Genomic DNA, 27,691 nt, shown 5'->3' with positions numbered 1-27,691 from the left:
GAGATTCCATGATGAGACCTCTCAAGAGGAGACAGCTCAAGACAGTGCAGCAACAGTGTTTCGTAACACAGTGTTTTTAACTGCTATGGACAGCATCGTAAGTGATCTGGACACCAAGTTCCACACCACAGCAGAAATAGTTGAGGAATTCTCTGCTGTTTTAAAAGTTGGGCATATTAGTGAGGATAAAGTCTCCTCCGTGTGCCAACCACTTATCAAGAAGTATTCCAGAGATCTCACGTCCGAGTTCGAAAATGAAATAAGACACCTGAACACAGTATATGCTGCTACTTTCCCTCCTAACTTGTCTGTTATTTGAGAGACAAGTTTGGGTTTCCAGGAGACCTTTGTTCTTATTCATACCTTTTAATTTGATGTCACTGGTACTGAAAAATCTGCTGTTTTCATTGTTTTGAGAGGATGATGTTAATTTATTTTAATGAAAAGTTAATATATATTTAAGTTTGTTTTTATTTTTTTAAATATTTCATTAATAATAATAATAATTAATAATAACAATTTTGTTGAGAGATTTTTCCATTTTGTGAAATTTTACAATAAAAATACATTGAGACTGTAAAAGATGGCCTTCAGCACATTTTTTTATGGTTGCTTTTAATCTTGCATCAAATAGTGAACTGCATACTAGACTTGCATGCATGTACAAATCACCAGCAGTAAATATTGTGCTAGTACTAGTATCGAACTACAAGAAGCAAGGCAGTTGCAAGCCTTTAATTAGAGTTCTGTAAAGCTTTTGACGGGACAGTTAGATCCTAGAGATGTGGTGACAACAGCTGTGCAAAGGGGGCCCAATTTGATTTTTTGTCATGGGGCCCAAAATTCCTGGCGGCGCCCCTGCATACCCACCTACACTCTCCGTATCTGTAAGATTGGGAATGATTGAGATTTCTCTTGTCACAGCTACCAGAAGACTTCCAACTTTCAGACACGTTGCTCACGTCACATTCTCTCGGTTGGAGGCTGCGCAGTAAAGCTGGCCATCACCGGAAAAGTGCTTCTAATAGCCTTCACTGGTCTCCGTCCAGAGCAACGGGGTCTATAATTGGTCCATTATATACTGTCTATGGGTAGTGCACTATAGGCCCCTGTGGGGCGGCCTAAGCTTTTGTCTTTAATGGCATTTTTTTCCCCTTACATTACTTTTACTTTTATACTTTAAGTAGTTTTGAAACCATACACTTTTACTTGAGTAAAAAACTTGAGTTGATACTTCAACTTCTACAGAAGTCTTTTCAAACCCTAGTATCTATACTTCTACTTGAGTAATGAGTGGGAATACTTTTGACACCTCTGTTCTCTTGGTAGTTATCTAGAAACCCCTGTCATCATCTCAGTTATTTGCGCTCTAACGTCTTACCTCCTGACGACTCATAGATATATACACGCTGCCGACTGTGGAGGGCAGCGGTTTCCCTCCCTGCATACACAACCTGCCGGAATTTCAATAGAAGAAGAAGGAACAGTTTTTGGTTTTTTTTTACCCGGGTTTCTAAAATTCTACGTTACGTAGCTTTATGCTGTTGACTAGCTATCAGTCCATAACATGATTTGTAGTTTGCAAAAAAACATAACTTACTTTGTGTTGGATTTCTGAAGGAGACGTTCGACGCTGCCTAGTAAATTAGCTAGCTACCATGGCGTGCTAGCTTCAGAAGTCGCCTGTTAATACGAACAGTCTATGCTGTCAACACATTAGCTGACATGCTAACGTTAGCTGCTAATATGTATATATCTATGGCTAATATGGTGGTGTTTGTTTCTGACGCGGATGTAGTTTCCATAGACAGTAGTTTGGCTCTGACGTGTCGCTGTTTTGCTTCCGCGTACTGACGTCACTGCCAGTGTGCTGTTGAGCGGGAAGATGCCGCCATCTAGTGGCCACAAGGCCGAATCACACGGATGGAAAAAACACTGCAGCTCTACTCGAAAAAAAAACAAAAAACAGCAATGTGTTTTTGAAATGTTACAACTATCCAAACATTTGATTCAGTTATTAGATTTTTCGCTGATAATATTAAGCTACAAACGGCAGTTATATTGTCTGTTTAATGGGCTAAGCTGCAACAAAAGGACTGTGATATAGTCAGGACAGGGCGGCTAAAATAGCTTTTATCAATCACTAGATCTGGGACAAGCCTGTCACTGCTTCACATCAGTGGAAAAAATGATGTATGATGAGCACAGAGGTTGAGAAAATAGAGTGACTGGTCTGATACCAACATGTCCAGCGATGACAGCAATTATAAGGAGGAGAGAAGTCCAGCTAGCAAGATCCAAAAACTGGCAAGTGGACTCATTTGTGATGCAAAGAAGACTAAGTGGCAGATAGAGCGACATTGTGTCCACACAAATAAATAGAGAATTTCTTCGTTCCAGCAAAGAACTTCCAATGGAAATGGCAACATATGTATGTTTTTTTTTTTTAATAGAGGAAGAGTGATCCTTAAGAGCATTATGGCTTGTCAAAGGGTAGGTATGATGTGGAAAATAAAGTATCCCTGGGAGACAGGACTTCTGCATGGACTGAGACAGACATGTGTACACTGATGAGAAACTTTGTAAGACAGGAACAAATAGAACAATAAGATAAAATCAATAGAGGATGCAGAGGCACATGTGAACTCATCTTCCAGTATTTATTAGGAATTATTTAACCAGTGAAAACAGTTTCAGCTAGAGGTGCCACGGTAGCCTAATGGTCAAGGTGCATACCACATAACCACGATGACCAAAATTCTGAATAATCAATAATGCAAATCCTGGAATATTCCTGTGAAATATGGTGTGCCCCAGGGCTCTGTTCTTAGCCATCAGCTCTTATTTTTTTCACCTCTTGGTCAAAACATATGAAGTCATGAAATTAATAGTTATACAACTTAATTTATCACATTATGAAAACTAACAGACATGTGGAAAAAGAAATGAATGCGACACAATTGCATTTTTGCTTTCTCTCATAATTCCAGTTTATTGTTTTCCAAAAATGTAAAGGCGCCATATTGTCATTAATCCCAACATGTATTTTTGTACATAATTCCTCACATCAAAGATAAAGAGAAGATATGCAAGATGTCAGAGAAGGACGTGTTGAACATGTCAAGACAAGTTATAGCCCTCATTTATTAATGAGATCTTGATGAAAAGTGTATACACACACACTGTAAGAGCTAAAGTCAGAGGGGCAGGAGACAGCAGACCATGGAAGGTTTCTGGTATGTGCAACACTGAACTGAAACGGAAATTAAACAAAAATAAATAAATCTGAGTGCACTTCTTTATGCCTATGGCCTCAATCAAGGTCCTGCTTTCTAAGATATACACAAAGTGTTGGAAAGCAAAACTGGAGTGTACAAGTGAGGAAGATTTGATGGAGAGAAAGAGAGACAAAGGGGAACTACAAGAGTAGTTTGGTCTGGAACTGATGTTACTTGTTTCATCATCAGTGGAACCATTGAAGAAATGGAAACCGAGCCTCCTGAAGGAATAACCAGGCGAAGGAAAGTTAGTAACGGGATTCTAGACATGCTTTAGAAAGGGAGAATAGGCCGAGCAGAGAAACACACGTGCCGTGAGAGACAAAGGGAGTGTTTACACACATTTTACAGACATGATCTTTTATCCCCCACCGTTTCTAGCACTCATTCTTTTACACCATCATACATCAGGGTCCAAAATTTACTTTTTCGTCCACCAGCCAAATGGCTAGCAAATGTACAAATTTTACCAGTCACTCAATAGATTACCATTGTTTTGGGTTGTTTTTTTTGGATGGCGAGTGAAGCAACTCTACCAGCCACTTGCATATTCTACTGGCATTTGGCTAGTAGATGGTGCCAATTTTGAACCCTCATACACACTTTTTAATAACCCACAATCTGAGGTCCTTTTTCTCAGTAAAGCATTTCATGTTATTGCAGTTAATGACATATAGTTACCACAAGTTAACCCTTGACCTTTTAATTAATAGTAACAAAAACAAGCAGCTTCATGTATCAAAAACAACAACGGGCAGGGCCAATGTTTTCAGGAGTCTTATTCCGATATAAGGAGAAAGCCTCTGTCCTATCTATGCAGGTTTTTTTTGTTGCTGTTAGCTGCACTCAGTAACAATAGCAACAACACAAGAATGACTCTTGGCAATGTTGCTCATTTCTGCCTTCTATAGGAAATCAGATCCACGTGAAGTCATCAATGCTAATCAACCAAATAAGCCGTCTTCAAAACTGTTGCATGGATTTGTTGCATTTTGAAATGTTCACAATCGTCCCATCTATTACAGTGGTGACCTTGTAAATAGCAGGTACGTTTCTAAGTGATGCTTACAAAGGCTAAAATGGTATTTATTGACAAAATGGCTATATCTTAATTCTTGAATAATAAATCTGTAAACCCAATCACCACGTGAGCATGCAGTAACACACCACACTGCTTCACCCCATCAAGTACTCCTCTCCAAAAGACAGTAACAAACTCCAACCAACACTAGTACATGTACAGTATCATATACTGTTGTCTACTGGCGCACCGTCAAATGATAATCACAAAGTAACATTCATCCGTAATGCACACAGAAATCTAAATCACTCTGAAAAATAAGCAGAGAATGATGGTGGTTCCACCCAATTACATCACAAATTCAGGCTATTCATTGGCTTGTGAGCGCTAGCCAATCAGCAGCACATTCACAAATCACATGGCATCTCCTTTACGACTTGATTTTGACCCGAGTTCCTCCATCGTGCAGACAGATGCCGGACAGAAAGCAAACTAACGTGGGTCATCCCAAGGAAATAAAAAAAAATAATAAAAATAAATGTCCAGGAGAAAATCTGGCGAGTTATTTTTGTTCCTGACAGAATGGTAACGGAGACGAGGAAGTGAATGTTGGCGCCACAGAACTTTGCCGTTTACTGGCTCTGTTTGCCACCCCCCGCCTTCCTGTACACACAACTTACCACTAAAAGCTCATCTGCAATCAGCACCCATGATCGTCCACAAACATCTTCACGATAAATAGAAATATTTCAAACAGTTAAGTCAAACTCGTGTTATTGCTTCTAGTGGATTTTTACTTCGCTAAGAGTCAGACCCAGGTCAAATATTTAAATGCTTTTCAAGGTGTGATAAAGCACTCGTGAGACGGACAAGTGGGGTTTGCCACGAAACACAATAAGATGAATGACGGAGAGCTCACGCAGCCACGGGAAAATACAACATTCAGATAGTTTCGCCGTCAACTGGCAACTTTGCGGTCACCATCTGTATTGTCGTGATTCAGTAAACTCCCCCCCCCACTCCGTAACTCCATGACGATTGAAAAACAAAATTTCACACAAATGCAGGTGATCTTTGACCCAGGTCCAGTTCAGAGTCTACCCCACCCACCCACGCTTGACCTATTAACAATTCACCAGAGTGAACAAACCCCTCTAATAATGGCAAACACTGTACATTTTTGCATGTCATCAAACGTCCGTGTGTCTGTGTGTGTGTGTGTGTGTGTAACAGCACATCCAGTTTTCCAGAGAGTGCACGTGAATGAGGTATGCGTTGTCTCAGCACTGTATGTGTGGGAGACTGGGAGTAGATGTAAATGCATATATGTAACAGCAGCTCCAGTGTCTTCATCCAGTCCCGTAGCTCCAAGGATGAGAATATTGCTTCTTTCAGCTCCTGGTGCCACAAAGGCACCGCAATTCATTTCCCGACCTTTCCACAACAAACATTCTGCTAATGTTCTGATTCAAACTGCTGCCCAGCTGAGATGCCAGGCACAAAAAAAAATATATCAATTTTGTGCAAAAATCAGCCCTTTGAAATTGTAACACACAGTCTCTTTTCTTGGGGGGAGGGAGGGGGTTTGCCTCAAATTCTTTTTTTAATTCTTTGTCTTCCGTTTGTGCAAGCATGCTTCAGTTCCATAGAGACTGGCTGTGCAATGAGGAACAGAGTCCAAAGACGGCAAGAACGGGCAGGAGGAGGAGGGTGGCTTCGGAGTTGACGGTAAAGGGTAGTAGAGGGAGGATTGAAGTCCTCAGCGTCTAGGTCCTACCTGGAGATCATGGAGCTGGACTGTGATTGGCTGGAGAAGGTGGTGGCGGCGCTGAGCTGAGAGAAGCCACTGTGGCTCGACTCCAGGCTGGTCATCGAACCCCTGAGGCAGGAGACACAACACGTGAGCAGACACAAACTTAACACTACTCGACTCACTTCACACGTACGCAACTGCAGTCTGCCACTGAATAACTGAATGCATTCTGGGTGCACGACCTGTGCTCATGATGCAGGACCATGCAGCCAGATCACACCTACAGGAGGGAGATTCATTCACGCTCAGGCTCTGCCACGGGCTGTAACAACCAACAGTGTGTCAGGTGGAAAGGTTGACGTGTGAGAGGATCTTAAACGCCAAATTCTTTGCTTGTTGCAGTACAGCTTTTTGCTTTGGGTGAAGCCCCGGGTGTTGTCTTACATACAAACCAAAAAAAGCCTTTGGCGTTATGGTTTCCTGCCTCTGGCAAAGCATGGATCTTTATGTACTTCTTTTTAGAATTAATTAAGAATAAAAAAAAGGGAATCTTGATGCGTTTGTGTGGACTGCTTGGTTTTTGTTTGGATCAAAGAGTCAACATTATGGACAACTTGACAACACATTTTGGCAATACTTTCTATGAGGCCAGTGTATTATGTATCATACATACCTACATGATGCATGACAACACGTGAAATGTATTAGGATGTTTTTATTGTTATACTTTTTATAATAATAAATTGTAATATTTTTTTAATTACAATTTCCTAATTTTGCATTAAAGGATTTTAAGTCATGAGAAGGCAGTATCAGAAGCTAGAACCACTCTTTCCATTTATTATTAGCATTATAAGCTATAGGTTTAGTCTTTTTTATTGCTTGCATGGTTTACTTTACTTTTTTTTTTATTTTAAGCACTGTGATTTCGTATCTGTGAAAGGTGCTAAATAAATACATCCTACTTCCTTATTACATTTAGAGAAAGTACAATGAAGTTCACATCTTTAAAGCAAAACTTCAGGAATATAAGTTAGCATTTCCCATGCAGTATTTGAGTGTATGAATGTTAGAAATTAGGCAATTACTGAGTTCTGACAGTCTATTTTATGAAAGTTCGATGTAAAAACATTCAGGTAATAGCTTCTCATTTTTAGGGTTAGGGTTACGGCACTGAGGATCACTTTCGCCAGTTAAATTAATCAAATGAAAAGTAAAGGGGGCAGGTCAAATTAGCTGTGCCTAACTAACATTAATCAGTTAGCGTCTGTAATTTGATAAATATGGTATAAAACAGAAATAAATATCAGCAAACCATCACATTTGAGAAGCTGGAACCACCAAATGTTTGGCATTTTTGCTTAATAAGTTATTTTAAAGGATTAAATCGATCATGGCAATTCATCTTCTGTCGATCGACTAACAGTTTCAGTAGTCATATTTGTAATTTCTTGTTATTAGCCATCCTATTGCCGTGGCTCCAACCTAGGTGTCGGGACCCCTTAAAGGGTCAACATATGATTAAAGGAATAAGACAGAAAAATATTGCTGTTACATAACTCTGATTTCTGACTTTTCTCACATTCTTGCTCTTTTATTGGTAAAAAATAGATACTTTACCTCTTTGGGGTTTAAAAAAAAGAAAAATAGTGTATGAAACGGTTCATAAATGCAATATCCAGTGATGAGGGATCACTAGAAGCCATTGCTTCATTTTAAGGAGTCACAAAAAAAAAAAAAAAAGAGTTGGGAACCACTTTCCAAATGCATTGTGAATGTGTGGCATGTGTGTATAGGTTGTGGTGCAGATACATTACAGACATGGCAGCACAAATGGTAGAACAAATGGATGAGAAACATACAAATGCCAGGGAATGTCTCTGTAAGTTAGTATACAAGTGCACGTATTTAGTGTATGTTGCGTTTGTGAACACTTGGACATACAGCAGTCGTGCACTATTGTGCTGAACTTAACCCAGTCTAGGATTCTGGGTACGGTTAGTCATGCAGGCAGTGTGACTGAAGCCAGCAAGTAGACTGTAGTCTCGGTGCAAGGATTCTTTCTTCAGGGTGACCAAAGCAACAACATCCTGTTAGCAAATGCTAACAAAAGCCATGAGCAAGAACAGATGCAAACAATGCATCAGAAGCATGACTGCCATGGCTGGGGCTGTTCAAATTAGCAGCAATGACAATGAGCTAGTGCTAAAGGAAAAAAAGGGGCAAACACTGAGCCACTTACAAACTCTGCACATCACAGCAAGCCAGTCTTCACAGGAAGAAGACAGAGCAGGAGGAGGAGAGGGTTGTGAGCGATAGAACAGGAGCGGATTGGACAGAAAAAGATAAATTAAAGGAGTCTCTGAGAGAGGGAAGCATTTCAAAACTCTGGGCATAAAAATAAAAATTCATGATGCTCTAAGGCTCTTCATAGTGTCATTTTTAGCAACATTACAGATTTTATTCATTCAAAACATCAAATGTCATACGTGGCACTATTGCAGATTGGTAGAGAGGGGGAAACTGAAAGAAGGAAGGAGCAAAAAAATGAGCAGTCATAAAGGAATAATGTTTGAAATTAAAACTATCACAACATCATGGTAAAACACCTTAAAACAGCCAGAAATATGGACACATACGTACACTTCATGTATATAGCATGGACACAAATGTATTTTACACACACACACACACACACACACACACACACACACACACACACACACACACACACACACAGTGTTACTAACCTGAAGTCTTCAGAGCCCAACACCTCAGTGTAGAACATGACTTTGCACTTATGTGAGGAGACCTGCAGGGTGGCCAGCACGTCGTCCACTCGGGGCAGGTTGGTGGCTGAGCAGGCCGGCATGCTGTGGAACTTCCACTGGAGGATGTAGAAACCTGGCCACCGCGTAACATGGGAGCCCTGAGGAGAGGACAGATTATTAGTACAGAAAAGGAAAAAAAACAACCCATAAAATACATTTACAAATCAAAATGTTAAGACCATGACGCAGTTGTCAGTTTACAATCCTGGAACCTCACCTGCACGCTTTCGCCCTCCTTGCAGATGAGCGGGGACTCCACCATGCTGTAATCTTGCCCCAGCGTCCATGACTTGTCAATGAGCTGGACGTTGTTGCCTACTGGGGAGGTGATGCCGTGGGGTCCCAGGGGGTCTTTACGCGGAGGCTGGGGGGCCCGCTTGGAGTGGTAGATGTTGAAAACAACGTCGCCTTTGCACATGTCAAAGTCCCAGGTGATGACTGAGGAGGCATCGATGATCTCGATCAGAAGCTGGTTGGAGGAGAGAGGGAGGGGGGACAGACATGGCAAGGTTGGCCAGAAATTGAAATTGTGAGATGTTTTTAGGAGCGAAACACAAGAACTAAAACCGAAGTAAAGTTTAAGCGAGAGGTGAGAATCCTGGTGGCAGGAATAATGCAAGAGCACTATGGCTGTGAACCTTGTGCACTCTCTATTACAGTCATTCATTACAGTGGAATGCTAATTGAAATTTAAAAAAGTGGCAAAATAAAAAGTGATAGAGAGGTTTAGTGAGAGAACACTAAACATCAGTTTGTGAGGTTATGAGCTCATGAAATCAAAACCATTTCCAGAGGGGTGATTATTTTTGACCCCCCTCCCTCCCTTTGGTATAAATTATGTTACATGATTAACTCTATGTCAGACAGATCATGTATTAAAGCCATGCCACATTTGTTCCACATCTGAATCCAAAAACAAAGAAGTCTTCTACCACATACATATGAGTCCTCACTAAAACCAAGAAAGTGGATCACATCACTCCAGTACTGAAGTCTCGACACTGGCTTCCAGTGCATCAAAGAATTGATTTCAAAATACTTTTACTGGTTTATAAATCACTAAACGGTTTAGGGCCAAAATACATTACTGATCTGCTACTACATTATGACCCACCCAGACCTCTCAGGTCGTCTGGGACAGGTCTACTTGTTGTTCCAAGAGTCAGAACTAAACAGGGGGAAGCAGCGTTCAGTTTTTATGCTCCACATATCTGGAACAAACTCCCAGAAAACTGCAGGTCCGCTGCAACTCTCAGTTCTTTTAAATCTAAGCTAAAGACCTATCTTTTTGATGTTGCTTTTCTTTAAATAATCTATTTTATTAACTTTAATTTCTTATACTGCACTGTAACTTTTATTCTTATACTGCACTATCAATTTTGTTCTTGTCTTTTAATGTTTTTAATTTGTTTATTAATGTTTTTAATTGTCATCTAACTGCTCTTTAATGTTTTATGTAAAGCACTTTGAATTGCCCTGTTGCTGAAATATGCTATACAAATAAAGCTGCCTTGCCTTGCCTTACAACCACTAGATGGCAGACCTTTCAACAAACCTTTCACGAGAGACATCATGCAGCTCTCTGTTCTCAGTGCCCTACTTACCCATATCAAACATCACTACAAGCCTTCCATCTTTTCTTCTCACTTTGGTGCTCTATGTTGAGCCTCACCTCGTGTGGAGCTCCCTTGAAGATGCTGGCGCTTTGGTAGATTGTCTCCGTCCACAGGCGGACATCTTCGTTCTCGAGCTCCTCAGCTGTGCGGTACATCGACTTGGGAACCAGGCCGCCCTCTGGTACCTCGCACTGCAGAGCATGCGCACAGACAATCACGCAACACAGAATTGGGTCAGCAAGGGGATCTCAGTGTGGGTGTGGTCATGTCTCTGACTAATATTCTCAAAAGATAAGCTAAGACTTTAAATCTTTATCTGACACTCACCATACACTCTCCAGCCAGGAAGTCAGGGATGATCTCCTTGTCTATGTAGTCCACCAGCCCACCAGGACCCTGGTAGTCATTGCCGGCGTAGATGAGGAACTTCTTGCGGGTGTTCTCATCAATGAACGGACTCACCTAAAGGCAGAGGCAGATGTGGATAGGTTTTATGAGCAAACCAAAATGTTGCATCATCGTTATTCCATGGCAAAAATGTATGACTTTAAAAGTATCTACAAGGAACTTAAAATGTTTCTGAAACGGTTAAATTTTCCATCTGATGATCATAAATGACCTGTAACAAGCAAGTGATTTGCTAGCAGCGCCTGAGAATCCACGTGGTGAGGAGCAGAGAGTTTGCCTGGAGTAATATCACTCCGCCCAAGTAGCAGAAGTAGCAGTGCTTCGCCTTCTGAGAATATAGTTCCCAGTATGTATACGGTTAGAAGATGGCTGTGTCTCATGTGACCTTGTTATTTGTACACGCTGTGACTATACAAATCACAACATGTAAATAGGAACATGTTGGCGTTATTTTGTCACTTATTGGGAGCAGTAGGCTAGATGGAGCTGGTTACCTCCAGCATCTGTGCTAAGCTAGGCTGGCGGTGGGTGCGTCAGACAGAGTTAGGACACGCACGGAGATGAGAAGGGTATGTATGGACTTATCTAACTCTGAGGGATACGGTGAATAAGTTAAAGTCCCAATAAGTCGCCGTGTTCCTTTAAACAAAGAACAACTAAAAGCTAAAAGGGAGAGTGACCGACAACGGGGGGAAACCTGAGTCAACCTTGGTCGGGCTTTCAACAGATTGAGACAATTACAGGATGGTCAAGGATTCAAAACCGACCCAGAATTGCCCCGAATTGTGCTGTTAATATACTGATATTCATGTCCCCATATATGAAAATGAGGGTGGACCACACACTAGAAACACCTTTTCATATCCATATAAACTGATACTGTGAGAAGACTATGCCATATCATTGGTTCTTACGAGTGTCCAGAGGACAGGGAAAACCCTGGGAGCTCTCAAGATAAGCAGCCGTCCCAGAGTCTCTGGGTAGTTGGCCTCCACGACCTCGATGATCCTCAGCAGCGCCTTGACTCCTGGTCGCCACAGGTGACGCATGTTCAGCCCCTCCAGATCCACCAGACATGTCCAACAGCTACAGAGGAGAGAGAGAGAGAGAGAGAGAGAGAGAGAGAGAGAGAGAGAGAAAATGAGAGGTAAAGCCACGCCACAAACACACAACTGGAAAACTATCTATGCTGGCTGAAGGCTATGGCGTGACAGCCATACATAGTTCACATGCCTTACTGCATGGCTCTTATCCCAGCCACCTCCTCCTGTTGGAGAGGGCTGCCAAGTGACAGATACCATCTCTGTTCCCTGCCTCTCACTGTCTCCATCGCCATCTGAATCAGAGCACTCTAAGAGCCTCGGGCATTCCTTCCATTTCGGGGGAGATAATTCTCCTCTGGACTTACTCACTGAATCCTGCAAATTTTGGTAGTCAAAATGTTCATCTTTTCCATTAAATTGAAAATGTGTTTCTATTAACTTCTGCAACTTATTTTTTTATTATTATTTTCATTGTTGATTACTTTTTTGATTAATTGTTGATTGTCAGCACATCAGGATGTACAGATCTCTGTATATTCTCGGGCTTGTCTAGCACACGGTACATTTGCGTTATATTATACATTTTTAATATATATTTGTACTCAAAATTATTTATTCCACTTAAGTATTCTTTATTCTAGCAAGTTTTAGCAACACCACCTGGGCTCCTAAGGCGAACAGCTAACCCGCGGGACACACAACCAGGATTGATGAACCTGTGGTGGGCCTGCCTCAGCAGAGGGTGTATTGTGAGAATTGGCTGAAACACCCTGTGATGCTGAGGTACACAACTGACGATGTGTCCCGCTGGTAAGACCTTAAAGCAGCCATCCTTCAAGAACTCGAAGTGGTGCAAACACTAGGGATTGCAACATCTAGTCCTTTCAACGAACTACAAACCAGGGCCCACAGTGTCTCCAAAGTGCTTGTTTTGTCCAAATAAAGCCTCTTTCATACATAGTTCCCAGTAAATTACTTGAGTAACCTTTCAGGCACCACTAGCGATTTTCACTATTCACACATGCAGTCACGTTCAGGATCATTACCACCTTGCATCTTTCCATACTTGCCAAGGCAATGCCAGAATAGATAGGGGAAGGGACAATCCATTCTATTCCTGAAATGTTCCTGCTTGTATTCACAACACAGCCGTATTGGCATTTTTCCTGGAATGTTACTAGGTCTTGAGGTGGGAAATTGACGGTACAGATTTCCTGAATATCTGTCTTTGCTCCCATTCACACATGGGAAAGACTGCATGTGTAGGGCTGGGTACCGAATCTGACCGAATTTCGTCCTTAGTATTGATAAGAATCAAAAAATGCCTCGTCATTTCAATACCTAAGGAGCAAATCTCATCGGTGTCATTGAGCCAATAAGCATGCAGCATGGTTCTACCAAGATCTAATAATGCTGTTGAGTGGCTGTCTAATGTTACACGTGATAGAGACACGCAGGAAAACTACGTTACGCACAGAGAAATGGGGTTTACGTAGTAGGAGCTGAAAAATAAATAAAAACATTTGTGGCATAATGTGTAATGCTGTAATTTTGTTTTGTTAAAATGGATTTTGTAAAATAGGTATCGTTCAAGAACCAGTATCAAAGTCACGGTAATTTCTGAATGATACTCAGCCCTATGCATGTGTGAAAGGGGCTTAACAGTCCAAACATCTAAGATAATTGAGTTCACAATAATAGTAAACAGAAAAAAGCAGCAAATCTACAAGTCTGAGAAGCAGGAACTAGAGACTGTTGGCATTTTTGCTTTATAAATGACTTCCACAATTAACTGATTATCAAACTACCTGCCTACATTGATCTGTACTAAAGCTTTACCTGATAGGTCGACCAAACACCTTGGTGTTCTCCTCACAGCGTCTCAGACCCTCCTCATTAATAGACAGCACCTGAAATGACATAACATGAACTCAGTGGTCTATTGAGCGTTTGGCTCCCACACTCGTAACCTGAGCTTATAGTGAGTGCAACATCATAAATAGGCTGACTATTTATACATGTACTGTACTGTACACATCCTGGTGTTATAACACTTGCCATGCCAGCGTACATTCATTCCCTAATCTTTAATCCGACCAACAACTGCCTGACCTAAAACTTGTTGACCTATATTAATACACGCTGATACACACAGGCTTTAAGTGCGTTTTAACTTGTGCTACATACATGTCTGAGCAGAGACTCCTCTCCGAGAGCGCGGACTAGTCCTTTGGTGTCCATCTGGCCCAACCTCAGGACATACAAAGGACGACCATCTAGAGGAGTAAAACAAACATTTACACCATCTACCACACAACATTTACATTCTACAAGGCTGCATGTTAAATAGAAACGTCTGCTTTTCAGTTGCGTAAAACAATAAGTGACTGTGTTCACTGAGAAATGCTTTCATGTTTGGTCTCTGTTGATCCCATCCTAAAGACTTGTGGAAAGATTGAAATGAGAAGATGAGCGGTTCACTCATGTGGGAACGTGTCGTTTAAATTTGATTTATATTGTCAACAGTCACCCTCTGTTCTTAAAGGAACACGCCGACTTATTGTGAATTTAGCTTATTCACCGTAACCCCCAGAGTTAGACAAGGCCATACATACCCTTCTCATCTCCGTGCGTGCTGTAATGCTGTCTGACGGCTCCAGCGGCATCAGGCCAGCACAGAACATGCAGGTAATGGTTCCAGCAATCCTACTGCTCCGAATAAGTGACAAAATAACGCCAACATGTTCCTATTTACATGTTGTGATTTATAGAGTGACAGAGTGTACAAAAAACAACGTAACATGAGACACAGCCGTCTTCTAACCGTAAACAACCCGGGAACTATATTCTTAGGTGGAAGAATATAGTACTTGGGCGGAGTGATATGCTCGGAGCAAGCCTGTCTGAGAATATAGTTCCCGGTTTATTTACTGTTAGAAGATGGCTGTGTCTCATGTTACGTTGTTTTTTGTACACGCTGTGACTCTACAAATCACAACATGTAAATAGGAACATGTTGGCGTTATTTTGTTACTTATTGGGAGCAGTAGGCTAGATGGAGCCGGTTACCTCCAGGATCTGTGCTAAGCTAGGCTGGCGGTGGGTGCGTCAGACAGAGTTAGGACACGCACGGAGATGAGAGTGAAGAAGAAGTGCCGACAAATTGGCCTCATGTTTAAGTCACTTGCATGGCTGAAGGCCGTGGGTTGCTTAGAATAACTTTAATGCAAGTGGTGTGTGTAACTTGAGTCTTTAAGAAACTGGAGAACTGAGAGCTGCGGCGATACGGCCTACATGAATCACAAATGTACGTGTGTTTCCGTATAATGTATATGCCTTACCTCTGTCATGGTGGTGCCAGCCCCCGGTGTAGTAATCCTGGAGGACCTGTGGTGAGCTCCAGGTCTCCAGCAGGTAGTCCACCTGGTGCTGCTTCCTCCAGGTCAGCGACTGGCAAAGGATCTCCCGCGCCTTGTCCATGTTGAAGTCCCTGGCACGCAAGAAACGCAGTATGTGCTCGTCCTTAGGGATCTGGATGGTAAGGGGAAAGCGTTTAGCTGTACTCGATTTGGGAACAAATTGTGAAAAATATAACAAAGGAACAAAACCTTTTGTAGCTTTCACGACACTGCCAATGTCAATTGGCTACTTTAAATGAACCACTGGTATCACAAAAAAAAAAAAAAAAAACATCTAGTCAGTTAGCCATATCATGTAGCATTTAAAAAGTAGATGGTAGTTGTGAGATGAAATAATTATTTAAAATCTACCTCAACTTCTGCTGATGTCCCTGACAATGTTTAAGTGTGGAGGTGGACAGTTCGTCACACCTAAAAGTTGCTATTCCGTTTAATTACATCGCTGCAAAAACTAGATAACAATTACTTTTCCCTTGTGCGTCTCCTGCAGCCATTTGCGAAGTCTGATCAGACAGCTCTCCTGCAGTGGGGTCAGGTCGCCTAGGTAACGTTTTATATAGTCTGCATCCAACTTATCTGAAACACAAAAATCCAATCAACATCATTCAGTCAAACAATTCAGTGTAAATTTATACATTTCTATGTGGTGCACACCTTTAATTAAACCAATACCCCATAATATGCTGTCATATCTGTGTCAAATCAACACCTATTAAAGTTAAACCACCTTCTGTAGAATAATTTCTTATTTTGCTTTTAAAATGAGCATACCCTCCATAACTAATCAATGAGGCCTTGCTCTCATTGCATTTCGTCTCTGTATTCTGCTGTCATTTGAACAGTGCTACTTTCCTAGTTAGTAAAAAGATTTCCCTTGTTATACATTAAAACACGCAAAGATGGCTGGCTCTCATTTTTTCAAACACCTGTAGGAACAGACCTTCAGGTGTACCAGCCAGGATCTCTGATAGGCTGTCTGGCTGAAGTGCGCTGCTGTCCTGCTTGGCGTCCTGAGGGCTGCTGTCCGTGGCATCGCTGGACAGCGGGTTGGAATCGGCGGGCGTGACTGCGAGTTTGGGGAGGACAGGTGGGCTGGTGAAGAGGCTGGTTGGTCTGGGTAGAGGCAGGGGAAGGGAGGAGGGAGTCCAGCGCGGGATATGGGTGATCCCTTCGTCTTCGAGCTCCTTCAGGTAGAACTCTATGATTTCCTTTCCCTGTGAGGGACACACGTGAAGACATGCAGTGTGAGAATTAGGGCAAAAATAGCACAAGAGGCTGTCAATTCAGGGACATCTGATTTAAGTGAGGTATTTGGAATACAGACCAACATTATTTTACATTACAACATTATTCAAACCAAGAAAGGCTAATGCTCTGCATATTCATTTAGTATTTCGAGCTGAAGTGTCAGGTAATGGAAACAGAGAGAAAATACAGGGGAATGCATTCAACATTGCCCACATCTATCCTAAATGAAGGCAGTTGACTCACTGGCTACACGGCAGAAGACCCCTGTCCACTCAAAGAGATTATACAAGCTTATTTATGTAATTATAACATGAGACGGACTGACTGACTCATGCTGCAGAAAACTCTGAACACCAAACTTCATAGAACAGATTGATGTCAGTTCTGCATCATCCATACTACACCATTATGCAGTAATGTGAAACCATCTGTCTGTTGAGAGTTTCTGTGCATACACAGGAATTACGAAGGAAACATGTACATGTATTGATTAGGTAGGTACACACACACACACACACACACACACACACACACACACACACACACACACACACACACACACACACACACACACACACACACACACACACACACACACACACACACACACACACCTTTTTGATACTGCTGGCATACTGCTTCATAGCGATCTTTTCCACAGTGCTCTCAAAGCCGAAGAAGGACTTGATGTCCAGGCTGGCGGTCTGCTCAAAACACGTCCAGTCCTCATTCTCAGGGTGAACCTGTACCAACACACACAAAATATTATACGGTGTATACACATGCAGAAACAAGAGGACCAGGTTACTATGGTAACCACACACCAAGCTTCACTAGATGATGACGCACACTGAGCAATTGTCACAGTGTGTGCACTGTGAGTAGGAGTGCGTGTGTCAGTCTGTCCATATCAAATCAGCCAGCCCTTTAACACATGAACCGTGGAGCTTAAAAAGGACAGCACGCAAACACACAGGACGTGTTTCTGGTGTGTGTTGGGAATGTTTTGAGAGGCTTTATAATTAATAGGCTATATTAAAAAGAACAGTGTCTCTTTTAGACAAAACTGATGAAATCAGTTTAGCTGGTTAGTATCAGTTATATAAAGTAATACAAAACACAATTATTTACCATCCATCGGTCATCTGATTCTAGCACTGCTATGGCAGCTCTTTGGTGGTGATGCTTAAGAAAAAAAAAAAAAAAAAAAAGTACTCTGTGTATTCTTTAGGGCTCTGTGTCGATCCGGGCTTCTTTTTATGGATTGCATTGACTAAAATAAAGTGGATCAAAATGTGATCCTCTCTTTACTGAACTATTCTGTGTTTTGTCATCTTAGCCTGATAGTGATCCTTTAGGACAGCCAGGTTTTACACTGGCAGTGATGGACTGTGTGATTGTGAAAATGTATTTGTTCGCACAGGTGATTGACTCCGTTCTGACATTCGGGTCGGCAAAACATTTTAATTCAGGCAACAATATAATTTATTCTGGAAAGAAGTCAGCAATGTAACGCTTTCTGAAGGCACTGTACTGGTAGCTTCATTACCCTTGGCTACCAAAATATTTTAGCTTTAGCCAGGTCCATTAGCTCAGTCTAATTGAGCTGTCCATGCTGGTTACTGCTAGCACAGTGTGCTAAAGCACACCATAAGAACCTCTGTGTGGCCTTGGACCTAAAATTAGCACTACAGTTGGTTGGAGGCTAATACGATGTGCTTGACCTCATTAACTCAGAGCACAGCCACTCATGAATGGGCTGATCTGAAGACAGAGTTAAACACACAGCACACATAAGTGGGGCAGAGAGAAAAAAGGAAGACATGCTGGTTTCAGATCAGTACTTGAGAGCATTCAGCCAGAATGTGAGCGGACTGAATTATTCACAGAGCGAGAGACAGGATGAGATAGCTAGCAACATGTTTGGTGCAAGTCTAAACATGGCTTTCTGTGCTAGGGAACTAGGGAAGAGATTAGAGGAGACACAGACATTAACATGGGTGTGCTGGCGGCAGCTTGCCATCCAGCAGCTGAACAACAGCTTTACAGAACGTGTGTGTGTGTGTGTGTGTGGGTGCGTGAAAAATATAACAATAGAACAAAACTTTTCATAGCTTTCACAACACTGCCAATGTCGCTGTGAATTGGCTAATTAAAATGAACCACTGGTATCACAGAAAACAGCTGGTCAGTTAGCCATATTAGCATTTAAAAAGTAGGTGGTAGCTGTCAGGACTAAAATATCATTCAAAATCTACCACTCTTCCTGTAGATGTTCCGGACAATGAGTAAATGTGGAGGTGGACAGTAACCCCAAAATTCCACCAGGCGCGGTTTTATTTTTATTTATTTATGAGGACACTTGGAGGAATATTGTGTGTGTGTGTGTGTGTGTGTGTGTGTGTGTGTGTGTGTGTGTGTGTGTGTGTGTAAAGTAAATGTTGATGTGTGGTTCTGTAAAACTGAACTGGTTGAACATGATATGACAACTGCTCGTGCCAGGGCCATCTGTACTACAAACATACACACTTGTGTTATCAGCTGCTTTCAGACAACAGTCCCACACTGAACGGCACTGGGGTGTGTATGCTACTGACCGAATAGCAGCAGGTCTCATGGATGATGACCCTGTTGGAGAAGGTCTCGTTATGCGACTCGATGTGAAGTGTCCTCTCCTTTCGGTTCAGCGTGTTTTTCTGGACGAAGTACACGTAGTCCACACCCGCAATCTGCAAACAACACACAACACTCACGTTACAAGAAACTAAACCAACACGAGACCCCAAAATAAGTTTACAGCCTAATAAACTGCTGTATGTAGAGTTACTGCAAATATGAACATATTCAAAATGAATTATGTTGTTTATATAGAAAAACACTTTTCAACTGGATGAATGAAAATGAAAAGCTATACTCTGAAGCAGTAAGGAGTTGGTTAAAAATTGTTTTTCATTAAAACCACAATGCACTGTACTTCATGTGCAACATACCCTTTTGAGCAGGCGCGGGGCGTCCACATCCAGGGCACAGCGGCGCTCGACCCTGGTGGTGGAACCATCCTCATTGGTCTCCTCTTCCACCACATCACTCGCCACAAACATGGGGATGAGGTGACAGGTGGGGAAGCGGCGCTCATAGGCCTGAAAAAAAAAGAAGGGGAGACAGAAATGTCACATAACAGAGGTTTGCAATCTAGGAAGATATTTTTCAGGTTTCAAGTTTCACTTTTGTGAATGAAGTAGGTCGAAAAGAAAAGAGGTTTCAATAACTCCAGTGTGATTTCTCTCTCTCTCTCTCTCTCTCTCTCTCAGTGCTGTGCAGAGGGCAGACAATAAATATCTGACAGCTATTTTGAAAACAACTTTATGAGATGGTTTTTTTTTTTTTATAGTCGTCAGTGTATAAAATGAAGGTAGTTAAATGGGTTTCAGACTAAGCAGAAAATGCTTGGGTGAAAACCAGACAAATTGGCTGGTAACAAACATAATTTGAATGCTCATGTCCCATTTTGGTGTTCAAACACATGCTTTCAAATTGAAGGAGTTTTAGCAGGGAGTCAAGTTTTTAATGATATTTTTGTGTAGGGCTCTGAAACAGCATTGGGAAAGATCTTATATAGAAAGGCTATGCTGATGTTGTTTATAAGGCTCAGGGTAAATTCATCTTTAAACAATCATGCAGCTACGTCCTGTAATGCCAGCCAATATAAAATTCATTTGAAAAGAGTTTACGTATTCTGTAAGAACGCAAGCACCGAGCCAAGAGGGACTGAAGAATCTGAATAGGTGGGCAGAGAATAGCTGTATGCAGCAAACAAGTGAGAGGCCAAACAAAAGCTCCTTCAACTTTGCAGCATTCCAAACTTCAAACTACAGATAATGGCTCAGACTCAACTAAAGCACTTTTTCATTTCTTTACAAAAAAAGGGCTCAACAACGTATCCCCAAATGATGTGTTCTCATAAATGCAATGTTCCAGCTGTCATGGAACAGGGCTTTGGCTGGCACAATGTGCAGCAGCAGCACCCATTTCTGCACTTACTTTGTCATCACCATTCTACCATCTCGGATCTGATTGGCAAGGTTGCAAACATTAAAAGTCTAGTGTAGACTGGTAAGTCAACAGCAAACTATGCGATGTTAATGATAACGTGGGCTGGAGAGATGGCCAAAGTCAGTCATAACACTGAGCTGGTCTAAGACTCTTATGTCATGTATCCTTGCTGCATTAAACCAACGTGATGTTTCGTCATTTTTAACAGCTCGTGAAACTCCATCCTGAAACCTAAGTCTCCAGGATATGAATGAATGCATTTATCTATGCATGAATGAGCAAATGGGCGAATGACAAAAACATGAAAAAAAAAAAAACACAAGAAAGCCAAGACGACATAAAAGGAAACTACCAAATTGTAGGGAATGTGGCAGTGCAAATCTACAACTTCATCAATAGGGATATGGGAATAGGGACATAGACCAGAAAACATACAGTACGCCTGAAGAAAACAGAGCCTGAAAGATGAATGCAGGGACAGACTGTGCAAACTTAAAGAGCGAGTGGTTTTTGGGTTGGCTGAGTCAGTGTCAGCTGAGTCTCGCTGATAAAGGAGCTGTGTTCTATGGCGCACAAGACAACCCATATGTCTTTGAGCTTCTGTAAAAACAGAATTCCCTGTGACATAAATGTGACCGCTGAACACAAAGCTGAAGTTAGATATTTTAACCAGAGCCACTTGTATCGATTGGTCTATTTGCATATTGCTGTCAAGTAGGGCTGTAAAATATATGGTTTTGTTTTTTTATAGTTGCCACAATATCAACTGGCGCAATAAACACATCGCGAATGACACTCAGAGAGTGCTGCCTTTTATATTTAATGTAATGTTCAATAAAATAATGTTGGAACTGAGTGCACTCTGTTTATTTATCGCAAACAACATCGTCATCGCAATATTAAACCACTTTGATGCATATCGCATATTTTTCTCATATCGTGCAGCCCTACTGTCATTATAAATCTTTAATCGTTATGGCCAGTTTGAACAAAGCTGCCTTGTTCGGAGCATTTCCACCCAATGAAACAAACACAAGGGTAGGTTTAGACTGTTTAGTATGTCGATCAGCAACAGCGGCTGTTGTTTTGTTTGTGAGTGGGCAGTCAGTGGGGTTCAGCAGCTCCTGGCATACCACTGCCAGGGTTGCTGAGCCACTCAGCTGCCCACTGTCCACTGACTGAGTGAATGCTGAGCTCGGTTTTTCAGCCCCGATGCTCTGGAACACTGGGCGCAGGCTTTGTACTGCCGTCAGCAAACCAGCACCAACTGTAAACATCAGTTTCACCTATTAAAAAAACAAAAAACAACCATGCGTCAACAACAACCTCGGCCACAAATGCCAGGTGCAGTCAAACGCGGCACTACTTTTCACTCAAACAATAGGCTGACGTACTGTACAAAAAACACAGGGTTGGCTTTACATGAAACACTAAACCACTAGGAGGAACAAAGCACCTCCAGCAGAGCCATGAATTGTTGGATGAAAAAACAGAAACTAAACAGCCCAACTTTTAGCTGACCCTTGTGCTGAAAATAACATTGCTGTTTTAGTGTTAAAAACAGGAAACAGGAAGGTCATGATACCAGATCATTCTTCAAAAAAGGGAATGGAAGGGCATGCTGCTCAGCTACACTGTTGGTTTTTCAAAAATGGTGGTCTGGTCTACAAGGCAAGTACAACCTTTTAAAAGCATTTGCCGTTATTCACTATATATCCCTAATCCTACATTAAGTCAGCATCTTATTTTCATTCAGTTCATTCAATTTCCATTTCTGTCTTTAACATACAGTACACTCACAGAAATAGCGCTGTTACATATAAATCCACTGATAATAGAAAACATTTTTTGTTAAATTTCGTACAGTGCACAGGAGCATTTTTGAGAATTCAAAACTTTCTCTGGAGGCATGACTTATCATTCCACATAATTACTCAAGTCTTAATTGACGTTGGCAAACAGTGTGGAAGAGTCCTTTTCCCTAATATCACAGAAAGAAATGGTGCTGATAACTTGGGGAATTGGATACAGCCCTAGAACCTGCTGATTCATCTATTAAATCCAACAATAGATCATAGATCCAACATTACATAACATTGCCAGGTGTGTGCTGAAAATAAAAAAAAAAGTCTATAGCTTAACAATGAGCTGTATACTTGACACTGGCGCTGCTCTATTCACTTAATCTGACATCCAAACCTGAGTTCTACGTCACTTCTCAGTAAGCAGCCAAAGCAGCAGTTTAATGACAAACATTCACCTGCCCTGAGGTTGGTCTTTGGGATACGGAGCAGGCAAATGACGCATCAACGCAAATAGACATGATAAACAATCTCCACCACAGTAAATATTCATTTTTCCGTTGCCTCAAATCTTTCCTGGAACGCTTTAGCACACTAAGACTAATATATATATATAGATAGAGATCGATCGATCGTCGAATTCTAGCCGTTGTAGTAATGTGCGATAAAATTCATAAAAATAAAAAGAGAGGGACAGAAGAAGTCCGTTCCAGGAGCAGCCGCTTCTGACCGCCGTCCGTATGAACGACCGGATGGGTCGTCTGCACGTCCCCGACCGCAAGAAGCACGAAACCCGTTTAACCGAGGCCCCATCACGTCGGACTAATCTATCTATCTATCTATCTATCTATCTATCTATCTATCTATCTATCTCCAAGTTTCCAAGCTAGCTAAAACAACTGGGCATGTGAAAGAAAGACTGCAGGAACATGGATGGAGATTTTATGTGCTTTCCAGCGGCGCATGAGAGAAAATATAAAAACAATACATGGTCACTTAATTCCTTCCTGCATATACAGAAAACATTTTCCCTTTGAACAACAGACAATGTGGATAAGGGCATGGGTATGGGAGATTCAGGAAATCTAGGAGCTCCAAGGGGATACAGAATACATTTGAGGACTACAAAGGGCTGCATGGTGCGTGTATACGTGCATAACATACTACAGGGCAAGAAAACAAGAGTGCTGGCGAGCAGCCCAGCCATTATCTGGCTTGAACTTATGGCATTAAAAAAACAAACTAAAATATAGCTGCACGCATGGTCCAAACCAATGCAGGAAAAAGAGCTCACTATGACATACCCAGTTACTTTCAAAGTTTTAAAATTTGATGTGATCCCTTTGCAGCAATTCGCAACATGGCCTTTAGCAAATAAAGTGCAGCTGAAAAAAATACTCTATTAATGGATAAGTTGACTATTAATCTGAAACTAAATAGATAATATATTAATTGTTTAAAAACAATTAAAAAAAAAAATCTTTTCTCATTCTCTGGTTCCAGCGTCACAAATACTGTATGTGGATATGCTGCTTTTTTTTCTTTGGGATTGGGACGGTCGATCTTTGGGCTCTGGGAAACTGCAATGGGTTGCATTCATTCATTTCTGATGTTTAATAGACCAACCAATCAATTGAGATTTGACAGTGAAAATGATCGTTAGTTGCAACCTTAAAAATCAATGTACTTCATCACTTTGATGTGCAAGTCATTTAAAATTCCAATCTTGCCATAAAACAGTCTTGCTTATTGGTTTGTAACATTGATAGTCACAAAACAACACAGTACATGGAAATAAATAGAGGCATACAGGATACAGGAAGTGACATGACTTTAAGGCAAAAAAGAAGTGGAAGATGAACAACAATGAAATGAGTACATTTCATTGTTGTTCATCTTCCACTTCCTTAACGGCATTTACTGTAAGCATTCCGTCAATGCACATTGAGGTGGAATGACATATAACATTATTGTGGTTAGAGAAGGGAGGTGGTGTTAGTCCACCAATGTATTGCAATACTGTACCACAAAAAAGTTGTACTGGATTGGACGAAAAGTAAGAAACACCCTCCCCCAAAGGCAAAGCTGTTGTAACATAACAACTCTGATGCAATGTTTCTACCAATTTACAGCTGTTCATAAGAACTAGAGGGAGCCGGAAGTTGGAGAGGACATGAATTGACCTGATAGTAAATGTTCTAGTATAATAAGTTTTAAACAGCCTTCACATGAACTTCAGTACACAGCCAAAAGCAAAGTGTACAAAACACACAGGGCTAGTCAGTTTTTGTTTGACAAGACCATTCTCCTGTCGCTGCCAGACTACAGAAGGTTTTTAAAAAAATAAATAAAAAAACTCTAGTTCCACTTCTTGGGTTTTTTGCATCATAGGTTATGCCATTTGCTTATAGGGGGCAATCTGCATGAGGGCCAATCTGCCATGGGTAAGATGATAAACCTTGGCCTGTAGGTCTCCTGGGACCAACATTGACTGAAGAATACTTCCAACTTCCTCAGTAGCAGTTTCCCATCTCTGGAGCTTATGGAAATGGTTGTGTAATAGAGGAAACCGCCACACATAGGTCGGCCTCTGCTATTTTTACCGTCTGGCTTTCTCTGTAGGGCTTTTTCTGACTGCAAGCAGATCCTTGTTAACCGGTCATTAACTGTAAACCAACAAGCCAGCAACAGAGTCCCAGTTCACCCATCCAGGACACTCTACATGGTTTCCACACACCGCGGAGAGCTGCGGACTTCCGTTGGCGCAGCCACAATGTTACGTGCCTTGTTGTGAACCTGCAAGGTTGTCAACTGTGGGTCTGCCTGGCATACTCTGTGTAGGACGCCTAGTGTGTAGGACCCGCCAGTCCTCATCGATATAGTGGCATGTGTCGCGTAGCTCTCCAAAAAGAAAAGAGCTTAAAACGCAGCTAGCAGGTGAGAAATAGATTTTATTGCCCATTTTTCTTTTACAATGCAAAAACCCCTTCTTCAAATTACTTTGTAATAATATTGTTTTTAACTGCTTAACTGATTGTTTTAAAGTGCCCATATTATGAAAATATCACTTTTTCTGGGATTTGGGGTGTTATTTTGTGTCTCTGGTGCTTCCACACGCATACAAACTGAGACTGAGATACGGTTTCTGAATGTGTCCTTCCTTCAGTCTCCGGGTGAGCTGTTCAAAATCTACATGGCTTTCTACGTCACTAGCCGAAACGAGGGGCCTAGGGGGCTAACTCTTAGCATGCTAGCTCGTTCTCAATGACAAAACACTGCTACAACACACACAAATTCACCCTAATCTACAACATAAATTGTATAGATCTACTTCCATGTCCCTGTTCTGCAGGTATTCCACGCAAAGTTGGAAGTGCGCCCTCGTTTAGAAGAAGTCTCCTGGCTAATCCTGCCTTGTACAGGCCGAAGTTGGAGAAACAGCTAGCTAGCTCATGTAGTCCTTACCTAGCTACTGAGCATGTGCAACTGACAACAAAGATGTTACAGAAGAAAGCTAAAACGGAGACCTGACACAGGGTGAAAAGATGAGCTGCAGCAATGTGCAGTACAACAAAATATGGTGTTTTTTGATAATGAAAGTAATGGTTCTGAGTAATTTCACCCTAGGTTGCTTTGCACCCTGACCTCGAGCCAAACAACCCCCCCATTAGCTTTTTTCCCTTGTTATAACGTTGGTCGAGTTAGCGTTATCAGCTGGTTAGCTTAGTGCAGGCGCTAATGGATCCACGTTTGTATCTCGTAAAGTACCCCACTAATAATAATTTAGTTTTTTGCTCAAAGTAATGGCTTTCTTCTGGCCACTCTGCCATAAAGCCCAACTCTATGGAGCGTATGGCTTATTGTCGTCCTATGTAGAGATACTCCAGTCTCTGCTGTGGAACTCTGCAGCTCCTCCAGGGTTACCTTAGGGCTCTGTGCTGCCTCTCTGATTAATGCCCTCCTTGCCCAGTCCGTGAGTTTTGGTGGGAGGCAGTCTCTTGGCAGGTTTGCTGTTGTGCCATGTTCTTTCCATTTGGTTATGAAAGATTTGATGATGCTCCTGAGGATCATCAACAATTTGGATATTTTTTTATAACCTAACCCTGACTTGTACTTCTCAACAACATTGTCCCTTACTTGTTTGGAGAGTTCCTTGGTCTTCATGGCAGTGTTTTGTTAGTGGGGCCTCTTGCTTAGGGGTTTCAAAAAAGGTGTGTATATGTAATAACCGATCATGGGACACTTAGATTGCACTCATTTCACTAATTATGTGACTTCTGAAGGTAATTGGTTGCACCAGAGCTTTTTATGGGCTTCATAACAAAAGGGGGTTAATACATACACACATGCCAATTTTCTGTTTTTTATTTCAAAAAAACATTTTATGTATATATTTTTCTCATTTCACTTCACCAACTTAGACTATTGTGTTCTGATCCATCACATACAATTCAGATTAAAAAAACATTGAACTAAAGGCTGTAATGTAACAAAATAGGTAAAAAGCCAAGGGGGGTGAATACTTTTGCAAGGCTGTGATCTCTATAATAACTTTACCCTCCATAATGTTCCTACAGTAGCCTACAGTCTTATAATAGTCTCCAAAATACTGTAATACTTTTATAGTATGTCCCAAAATACTAGGCCTATAGTAGCCTATTTCTATAAGTTTACTATAATATTGTTCCAAAATTGGCCTACTATACGACTCCTATAATTCTTTTTCGTGATGGTTTGTACAGCCTAGGCTACAATGAAAAAGTCACGTTAAATAACAAGTACGAACAATATACAGGGTAACCCCAGGATCTTCCAAGTTAAATTCAAGGCTTTTTAAGACCTTTTTAATACCATTTCAAAATTAAATTCAATGCCAACTTCGTACCCATTCCGACAGAAGTATGAGGGGAAAATGTCAAATCTGTATAAATGTTAAACCCTAGAAAATAATTATGTAAAAGTAGTCTACTTTCATTAATTAAATTATCAGTCATATTTAATACAATTTATTGGATCATAATATAATCCAATACTTTTGTATTATTACTTAAGGAAGATGTTGAATGCAGGACTTGTAACTGACAAGTAATTTGTAACTCTACAACAGTGTTTTTTCTACTTTTACTGGGTTAAATTTTGTTACGGTATGAACTTAATCCTAGGAAAGGCAAAACATAAATAAGACCTTTGTAACAAAATCCAAGACTTTGTATACCAAA

The 27,691-nt window shown here is 41.3% G+C and overlaps 2 protein-coding genes across 6 annotated transcripts in view; both read right to left on the bottom strand.

The window, feature by feature from the left end:
- LOC114548901 (endonuclease V) overlaps positions 1-1,842 on the bottom strand; it is a 124,759-nt gene extending 122,917 nt beyond the window's left edge. For 2 of the 4 annotated variants that reach the window (XR_003691449.1, XM_028568943.1), the window contains exons 1-2: positions 1,601-1,842; positions 1,382-1,454 (exon numbers count right to left, since the gene is read on the bottom strand). The gene's annotated coding sequence lies outside the window, so the exon portion shown is untranslated. The remainder of the gene's footprint in view (positions 1-1,381; positions 1,455-1,600) is intronic. The other 2 variants (XM_028568944.1, XM_028568935.1) reach the window with 2 other exon arrangements.
- Positions 1,843-3,792: 1,950 nt separating this feature from the next.
- The window catches only part of si:dkey-237i9.1 (SEC14-like protein 1), a 42,602-nt gene continuing 18,703 nt past the window's right edge, over positions 3,793-27,691 (bottom strand). The window contains exons 3-17 of one of the 2 annotated variants that reach the window (XM_028595236.1): positions 19,608-19,757; positions 19,215-19,346; positions 17,232-17,360; positions 16,310-16,583; positions 15,836-15,945; positions 15,292-15,481; positions 14,138-14,226; positions 13,790-13,860; positions 11,822-11,993; positions 10,827-10,961; positions 10,556-10,690; positions 9,101-9,352; positions 8,803-8,981; positions 8,295-8,321; positions 3,793-6,178 (exon numbers count right to left, since the gene is read on the bottom strand). In XM_028595236.1, the coding sequence (XP_028451037.1) occupies positions 6,073-6,178; positions 8,295-8,321; positions 8,803-8,981; positions 9,101-9,352; positions 10,556-10,690; positions 10,827-10,961; positions 11,822-11,993; positions 13,790-13,860; positions 14,138-14,226; positions 15,292-15,481; positions 15,836-15,945; positions 16,310-16,583; positions 17,232-17,360; positions 19,215-19,346; positions 19,608-19,757 (2,151 nt within the window). In that variant the 3' untranslated portion in view covers positions 3,793-6,072. The remainder of the gene's footprint in view (positions 6,179-8,294; positions 8,322-8,802; positions 8,982-9,100; positions 9,353-10,555; positions 10,691-10,826; positions 10,962-11,821; positions 11,994-13,789; positions 13,861-14,137; positions 14,227-15,291; positions 15,482-15,835; positions 15,946-16,309; positions 16,584-17,231; positions 17,361-19,214; positions 19,347-19,607; positions 19,758-27,691) is intronic. The other variant, XM_028595247.1, reaches the window with a different exon arrangement.

Source organism: Perca flavescens, chromosome 2 (assembly GCF_004354835.1).
Source record: "Perca flavescens isolate YP-PL-M2 chromosome 2, PFLA_1.0, whole genome shotgun sequence".
In the NCBI taxonomy this organism is placed as follows: Eukaryota; Metazoa; Chordata; class Actinopteri; order Perciformes; family Percidae; genus Perca; species Perca flavescens.
Note: the sequence above shows the minus strand (reverse complement) of the source record. Positions and strands in the feature narration are given on the sequence as shown.